This window comes from Palaemon carinicauda, chromosome 4 (genome assembly GCF_036898095.1).
Source record: "Palaemon carinicauda isolate YSFRI2023 chromosome 4, ASM3689809v2, whole genome shotgun sequence".
NCBI lineage: Eukaryota > Metazoa > Arthropoda > Malacostraca > Decapoda > Palaemonidae > Palaemon > Palaemon carinicauda.
The window spans coordinates 64,404,011-64,413,744 of NC_090728.1; the positions used below are offsets into that span (position 1 = coordinate 64,404,011).

The 9,734-nt window shown below is 33.6% G+C and overlaps 1 protein-coding gene across 1 annotated transcript in view; it reads right to left on the reverse strand.

Annotated features, from left to right (window-relative positions):
• Positions 1-8,590, reverse strand: part of LOC137639986 (carbonic anhydrase 13-like) — an 88,016-nt gene extending 79,426 nt beyond the window's left edge. The window contains exon 1 of the mRNA XM_068372327.1: positions 8,434-8,590. Coding sequence (XP_068228428.1) covers positions 8,434-8,461 — 28 coding nt within the window. The 5' untranslated portion in view covers positions 8,462-8,590. The remainder of the gene's footprint in view (positions 1-8,433) is intronic.
• Between the last annotated feature and the right edge of the window lie 1,144 nt (positions 8,591-9,734).

The window sequence follows — 9,734 nt, forward strand, 5'->3', positions numbered from 1 at the left end:
AGTTTGTAAATGAAATTTTGGTTATAATGCTGTTAATGATTTTGAAATATTTTATTTCAATCGTTCATTACTCCTTATATCGTTTATTTATTTCCTTATTTCCTTACCCCACTGGGCTATTTTTCCATGTTGGAGCCCATGGGCTTATAGCATCTTGCTTTTCCAACTAGGGTTGTAGCTTAGATAATAATAATAATAATAATAATAATAATAATAATAATAATAATAATAATAATTGTTCATTACTTCTTATATCGTTTATCTATTTCCTTATTTCCATTCCCCACTGGGCTATTTTACCCTGTTGGAGCCCATGGGCTTATAGCATCTTGCTTTTTCAACTAAGGTTGTAGCTTAGATGATAATAATAATAATAATAATAATAATAATAATAATAATTGTTCATTTCTTCTTATATCGTTTATTTATTTCCTTATTTCCTTTCCCTACTGGGCTATTTTACCCTGTTGGAGCCCATGGCCTTATAGCATCTTGCTTTTCCAACAAGGGTTGTAGCTTAGATGATAATAATAATAATAATAATGATAATATAGAGAAAGCTGTACAACAGGAAAACCCAGATTCATGCCTAGGAAAGAACCAGATTTATTTCCAGTATATGTCAAAACATGAATGGAAAAATCTAGTTTGGAAAACTGGTCTACGAGCCGGGGAACCCCCGTGTACAATCGAAAGTCGAAAACAGGTTCTTTGACACGGAGTTGTACCGCTCTCGCTCTCGCTCTCTCTCTCTCTCTCTAGGAGGACATTCCCCTGGGTGATTTCCTACTTATCCTCCTTGGAGTCCTTATGATGAACCAGTTTAAGATGACGTCACGAATCATTGTTCGATCCAGAACAATCTAGAAACGACTGACAATGACAATGGCTTTATATTCGGTCGAGTCAGCAGAAATTGAACGCATCGTTAAATTGGACCATCCAAGGCCCTCTCTCTCTCTCTCTCTCTCTCTCTCTCTCTCTCTCTCTCTCTTCCAGCAGGTGTAGTAAACAGTATCACGGTATACGAGTTCAAGAATAAGTTAGACAAGAGCATAAGAACTCTCCAATGAACAAATAAAGTGTCCGAGGATGGACTAAAAAACCTTTGAGACATCCAAAATCTTAGTAACTCTCTCTCTCTCTCTCTCTCTCTCTCTCTCTCTCTCTCTCTCTCTCTCTCTCTCTCTCTCTCTTCCAGCGGATTTAATAAACAGTAACACGGTAAACGAGTTCAGGTATATGTTAGACAAGAGCATAAGAACTCTCCAAAGAGCAAAGGAAGTTTCCGCGGATGGATTAAAAAGCCTTTGAGACATCCAAAATCCTTGTAACTCCATGTAGCCTACTTCGAAAATACTTGAAATAATTACAACATTCTAAAGCTTCTGTAGGTGCTAATGGTCAGTTCTTTGGTATGGTATGTATTTAAAGGGTTAAAAGCCGCTCATGAATGGCAGGGGCAAGCGACAGTGACATTGCCTTATCGAGCAGGACAATGCCCTAGAGACTAACCATATATACATATGATCAGCCCCCACGCCCCCTCTCCACCCAAGCAAGGACCAAGGGACAGTATCATTGCCCTAGCTAGACCAAGGGGCAGTACCATTGCCCTATCGAGCAGGACAATGCCCTAGATACTGACCATATATACATATGATCAGCACCCCTCTCCACCCAAGCTACGACCAACTAGGTCCAGGCAATGGCTGCTGATGACTCAGCAGATAGATCTATAGGCTCCCTCAAACCCCCATTCCTTACCTCACAAGGCTGGTGAGGTTGAAGTGACCAAAGAGACTAACGAGTTTGAGAGGGAACCCCAGTCTGGCGTTCACCAGTCAGGGACGTTACCACATTAGCCACCACAGACAAGGAAACAAGAAACATTTTTCTTTCTTAGAATATAAAGGGCCAACAGGAAGACTTATAATGTATTTCCCTTTTTTTTTCACTTAGTGGATACACTTTGAAGATAGGAGCATAATTTCTTTGAATAGTTTTGAAGCGAAACTTGACCGAGGTGGTGATGGTTTTATATATATATATATATATATATATATATATATATATATATATATATATATATATATATATATATTTGTGTGTGTTTCTGTGTTTATATACATCTGCTAACACCTAATACACACCACGTATCCAAGAGTGTGAAAAGCACAAAAAAATATTCTTCAGGAATTTACCTCCGACAAAGAAAACGGGAGAAAGAATTTATTCTAAGGCACGCCAGATGCCTGGCTGACTAAGAAGAAGGATAATACACAACACAGTTACCAAAGCATTGCTCACACTTTAGCCAAGGCTAAAATTATTCTATATTCGGATTTATATTAATTTTGCGGTAAGAATTTTGGACTATACTACGTATTTCGAGGTCATCTTGTCTAGAGGAGGCATTGCATGTATTAGATATTTAGATATCAAGGTTAATTGTGATTAATTGGTGTACGTTATCCGTAAAAAAAGATAGGTTCAATTCCCTGACTACAATGTATATATATATATATATATATATATATATATATATATATATATATATATATATATATATATAGATATATATATAATATATATATATATATATTTATATATATGTGTGTGTATTTACAAGAAATATATATACATATATATATATATATATATATATATATATATATATATATATATATATATATATATATATATATATATATATATATATATATATATATATATATATATATAACAAATCAAAAAATATATATGAATATATATATCCAGACACTTACTCTTCATTATATAAGGCACATAGATAAATAAAAAAATAACTAAATCATTACAATTACTCTCGTATTTCATAGCAAATACACTACAGTATAAAACAAGAATAAAAAACTGCATTAAAACAATTTTTCTTAGAACCTTTATATAAAAAACCTCGTATGAGGAAAAACATATTTATCTTCACTACCGGGCGACCCCATGGAAGGTCACATGTGTCCAGCTAATGGCTGGGAGTTCAGCTTGCCCTCATGCTGAGGCTCCAAATGTCAGAGAAATTTAATCGCTAAAAATTACTGTTCAGAGATCAAGCTTTGGACATAAGATGTTAAGATGGAAACGGATCAATGTCGTCTGCTAAACAGTATGCTACGCGATAGAAACTGATCAATGTCGTCTGCTGAACAGTATGCTACGCGATAGAAACGGATCAATGTCGTCTGCTGAACAGTATGCTACGCGATAGAAACGGATCAATGTCGTCTGCTGAACAGTATGCTACGCGATAGAAACGGATCAATGTCGTCTGCTGAACAGTATGCTACGCGATAGAAACGGATCAATGTCGTCTGCTGAACAGTATGCTACGCGATAGAAACGGATCAATGTCGTCTGCTGAACAGTATGCTACGCGATAGAAACGGATCAATGTCGTCTGCTGAACAGTATGCTACGCGATAGAAACGGATCAATGTCGTCTGCTGAACAGTATGCTACGCGATAGAAACGGATCAATGTCGTCTGCTGAACAGTATGCTACGCGATAGAAACGGATCAATGTCGTCTGCTAAACAGTATGCTACGCGATAGAAACGGATCAATGTCGTCTGCTAAACAGTATGCTACGCGATAGAAACTGATCAATGTCGTCTGCTAAACAGTATGCTACGCGATAGAAACGGATCAATGTCGTCTGCTAAACAGTATGCTACGCGATAGAAACGGATCAATGTCGTCTGCTAAACAGTATGCTACGCGATAGAAACTGATCAATGTCGTCTGCTAAACAGTATGCTACGCGATAGAAACTTATCAATGTCGTCTGCTAAACAGTATGCTACGCGATAGAAACGGATCAATGTCGTCTGCTAAACAGTATGCTACGCGATAGAAACTGATCAATGTCGTCTGCTAAACAGTATGCTACGCGATAGAAACGGATCAATGTCGTCTGCTAAACAGTATGCTACGCGATAGAAACTGATCAATGTCGTCTGCTAAACAGTATGCTAATTGCGCTAAGTGAAGATGGTAAAAATGCAGAGTAGTTAATCATCGTAGACAAATTCATTTGAGAGAGAGAGAGAGAGAGAGAGAGAGAGAGAGAGAGAGAAGAGAGAGAGAGAGAGAGAGAGAGAGGTATTTCAATTTGAAAATCACCTTAAATTTTGGAGAGCTTTTCTTAGTATACCGAAAAAAATAGTTATAACTGCTCCATTATGTGTTTTTGTCTCTTATTTACCTTCAGGAAGACAGAGAGAGAGAGAGAGAGAGAGAGAGAGAGAGAGAGAGAGAGAGAGAGAGAGAGAAAGAGAGAGAGATGAGTTTTAATTTGCAATCGCGTTTCATTTTGGAGAGCTTTTCTTGGTATACCGAAAATTAGTTAAAACTGCTCCATTAAAGGTTTGTTTCTTACTCACTTTCGAGATGAGAGAGAGAGAGAGAGAGAGAGAGAGAGAGAGAGAGAGAGAGAGAGAGAGAGAGAGAGTTTTATACACATTAGGATATTTCCGATCCAAAAAACCACACTTAGGCCAATAAATTGCACCATGCTGGATGATATTATTATTATTATTACTAACTAAGCTACAACCCTAGTTGGAAAAGCAGGATGCTATAAGCCCAAGGGCTCCAACAGACTAAAATAGCCCAGTTAGTAAAGGAAATAAAGAAATAAACTACAAGAAAAGTAATGAACAATTGAAATAAAATATTTTAAGAACCCAAACAGACATACACCGATAAAAGGCCTTTCTGATAACATATCTTTCGATACAGATAATTGAATTAGATGTAATTTTAATTTCGGTATTTTCTTTAAAAGTAAATTATAGTTGAGAATTTATATATCAAATTCAAACATTTCTATATTTGGAAAAAAATTGTCACGAGACATTAAAACTTAAATAGTTCCAAAGCTTCGAAAATTTCATTTTAAAAAAAGCCAAGTATTTTTTCATTAGTTATATATTAATTAGTGTGAATCATGCAATAGGAGGAAGAACGTTTTGTTATGCTGCACCGAGACTCTTTAACGACCTTCCACTTGATGTCAAGAATAGCAAAAATGTGGCAGCTTTCAAGAAAAACCTGAAGACTTATCCCTTTGGAAAGTGTTATCATAGTGATCTGGAAACTATTAAGCCTGAATAGAAATGCTAACGAATAACTGAAAAGATACAGAGCAAAATATTAACTGGAAAGAAATTATTTTCACACAACAAGGCTCAATTAAACAGACTCTTAGTGTCTGATGGAGGGCGAGAAATAAACCCCTAAAAGTAAAAGTAATCAATCATTTAGCGAGTTAGTGATGAAACTGGCCAAACCCCAGAAATGAATGAAAACTTGTTAGAGGGTTTTGTCCTGTAGTGGACTAGAAACAGCTGCATTTGTTGTTGTTGTTGTTGTAGTTTCAAGGTAGTTTGTCAGACCACCTTATTACTTGATTATTTATTTTGTGATATATTTTATAACATAAATATATCAAAGAAAAAATAAAGGAGAATTTTGGAAAAGCATTATCACATAATTAGAATTCCGAATGAAATTAATTTTGGTAATAATAATAATAATAATAATAATAATAATAATGATAATATTAATGATAATAACTGTAATGATAATAATAATTGTAATGATAAAAATAATAATAATATTAATAATGAAAATAATGATAATAATAATAGTAATGATAATAAAAATAGTAATGATAATAAAAATAATAATAATGATAATAGTAATAATAATAATGTTAATAATAAAAATGATAATAATAATAAATGATAACAGCAATAATAATAATAATAACAACAATAATAATAATAACAACAATTTAGTAATCAAGATAATCCAGAAAACTGACGGGAACTGACTCATCAAGCACTTACTCATACGGCCTTAGATTTCTAGGTAAAACCTTAACTACATAACCGCTTCAACCCAGGTTTTCCCAGGAAATAGGAAATGAACAAATTTCTTCCAAGTGATGAAGTGCTTTAGGAAAAAGCATTTGCTTGTTTTGAAGTAATAGACGCTGGCAAGTGTAAGCGACTGGTCAGGAAATGGTGGCTAAATATTTTGATGGATATGGGCACACGTACCCTTCTCTCATCAGGGTGTGACTACTCACTTTTCCTTCCTACCCGAAGGATGTGAAGAGCAGAGAGTGACCGGAGAGCAATATATATATATATATATATATATATATATATATATATATATATATATATATATATACTGTATGTGTGTATATATATATACTGTATGTATATATACTGTATATACACTGTATATATATATATATATATATATATATATATATATATATATATATATATATATATATATATATAGATAGATAGATAGAGATATAGATATATATATATATATATATATATATATATATATATATATATATATATATATATATATGTCTATATATACAAATATATATATATATACAAATATATATCTATATATATATATATATATATATATATATATATATATATATATATATATATACATATATGTTAGAACACAGCTCCCGAGTGTACCCTCAAACAAGAGAACTCTAACCCAAGACAGGGGAAGGCCATGGTACAGAGGCTCTGGCACAACAAAAACTAGAGAACAATAGTTTGATTTTGGAGTGTCCTCCTAGAAGAACTGCTTGTCATAGCTGAAGCGTCTATTCTACCCTTCATTTACTTTTGTTTTCATTTTCGCCTAATAAAAAACTCGTATAACTTTTCACCAATGAATGAAAGCCGTAATTTGAGAGTTGCATAGAAGGAGAGCCGGACCATAGTACGAAAAGGTCACTGCGAAGGCTGGTGAGTTTTTACAGCCTCTTAGCTCCTGGGCCAATACGAAACTGACCCAGTGAAATGACAAATTGACAATATGCAGCCACCGCTTATATGCTCTTTCCCATTCTCCTTCTGAAGTCATAACATAGCCTAGAATGTATCGAATCTTTTCAGGTGATTAGAAAGCTTTGTGAATGACTATTTATATTCATATTAAATCGATGCTATTTTGTGCAGATTGTTCATGATCCTTTTCTTTTAAATCGTTGCTATTTTGTGCAGATTGTTCATGGCCTATTTCTATACTACTGTATTCTGTGCAGATTGTTCATGACCCTGTTCTATCAAATCAGTACTATTTTGCGTAAATTGTTCATGATCCTTTTCTTTTAAATCTTAGCTATTTTGTGCAGATTACTCATGGCCCTTTTCTATGCTATCTTGTGCAGATTTTTCATGACCCTTTTCTTTTAAATCGGTGCTATTTTGTGCAGATTGTTCATGACCCTATTCTATTAAATCGGTGCTGTAATGTTAAGATTGTTCATGACTATGTTCTCTTAAATCGGTACTAAACTGTCCATGATACTTTTCTATTAAATCGTTGCTATTTGTTGCAGATTGTTCATGATACTTTTCTATTAAATTGGTGTTATTTTGTGCAGATTGTTCATGATACTTTTCTATTAAATCGGTACTATTTTGTGCAGATTGTTCATGATACTTTTCTATTAAATTGGTGTTATTTTGTGCAGATTGTTCATGATACTTTTCTTTTAAATTAGTGCTATTTTGTGCAGATTGTTCATGACCCTTTTCTATTAAATCGGTGCTATTTTGCGCAGATTGTTCATGACCCTTTTCTATTAAATCGGTGCTATTTTGCGCAGATAGCTCATGACTTTTTACTATTAAATTGTTGCTATTTTGTGCAGATTGGTTATGACCCTTTATTACTAAATCAGTGCTATTTTGTGCAGATTTTTCACGACCATTTTCTATTGTTCATGACCCCTTTCTATCAGTGCTATTTTGTGCAGATTATTCATGACCCTTTTCTACTAAATCAGTGCTATTTTGTGCAGATTTTTCATGATCATTTTCTATTGTTCATGTCCCCTTTCTATCGGTGCTATTTTGTGCAGATTATTCATGACCCTTTTCTATCAAATCGGTGCTATTTTGTGCAGAATGTTTATAATATATCTATCGGTTCAGTTCCAATTATAAGAAACAAACAAACAGGAGATAAGTAGATCACGGTGTTATTGCGTCATCGTAGTACAAAATAGTTGCCGTTGACAGTCTTCGAATCAGCTGACTGCTGTCACTTGCCTGAGTCGGTACGAATTAGAAAATAATAACTATTTTAGTCTTAAAATGGTAATTTTACACTTAAATCGTGATTATAGGTTTATAATACATAGTATTACTTTTCAGTACTTTCTCCATTGCCCCAAGATGAAAATGCATTCGAATGTTCTACCACAAGGGTTACGACCTGATATCTTTAATGTTTAAATTTCCCATTAATTGCCAAGATATTCAAATCTACACATCCCACCCAAAACGAGATAATACACTTATGATTTAATAAAAGACAAATATATAAACTTACCGTTTCCTTTGGCGTATCCCCAAACCATTTCGAAAATAATTTGACAGACGAGAGGAGAGAACGAACACTAACGTGCGTCAACAACAACGTTCCACAGGAAACTGAGCGCCGACTCGCTGGCTCGAGCGGTTTTTAGGCGCGCACAGGCCCTCTCTCTCCCTCTCTCTCTCTCTCTCTCTCTCTCTCTCAGGTTGTCGGAGTGCCAGATGCCATCAGCGCCGGTAGCTCTGTTTTGTATTCTCTAGAATCAATACCCCTGGACATTTTAGATCTGCCGGTTGCAATTCGGTCTGCTAAGACTCTTCGCTAAGTTTTCTACCGGAGGGAAGAGTATATTTTATACCATACGTCTCTAAAAAGCTTAAATATGGAGGTAGATAACATCTTTATTTACATCAGAAATGTGTAATTAACATAATTCCATGCATAATTATCCCATATCTGTATGACTGATGCAGTTGCCAACGATTTATTTATATTAAAACCCCGGATGTCTCTTAGCGTAAGGTTTATTCATAAAAAGTGGATATACTTAAGAACATTGAATAGGTCACTCATTCACGTTCATTGCAGGGGAAAATCTTATCCCGTTTTGGTGTAAATAGTTTATCTAAAGTAGCAGTTATGTGAAAATTGTGTTTTTTCAAGTACATTTAGATATATTTATTTATACGTGTAATGAAATTGAGTGCATATTGACTCTCTCTCTCTCTCTCTCTCTCTCTCTCTCTCTCTCTCTCTCTCTCTCTCTATGTATATATATATATATATATATATATATATATATATATATATATATAATATATATATATATATATATATATATGTTTGCAGATATACATACATATACGTATGTAGGCTACACATATATACATATGTGTTTTATATATACGTATACATAGTTTACACACATGAAAACACACAATCTGTATACACATATATATATATATATATATATAATATATATATATATATATATATATATATATATATATATATATATATATATATATATATATACAGATATGTATATATATATATATATATATAGAGAGAGAGAGAGAGAGAGAGAGAGAGAGAGAGAGAGAGAGAGAGAGAGAGAGAGAGAGGACAACAACAACAACAACAACAACAACAACAGAAAAGCTAGTCTATTCAAAATAAAACTAGTAATATCCAGTTATTTACTATATCTGCTTTTCGACCAATAATCAAATTTATCTGTTTGCTTCATAAACTATAAATATTTATGTATGAATCATAACTGCCTAATACATTTTGTTCTTTACATAAAATTACAG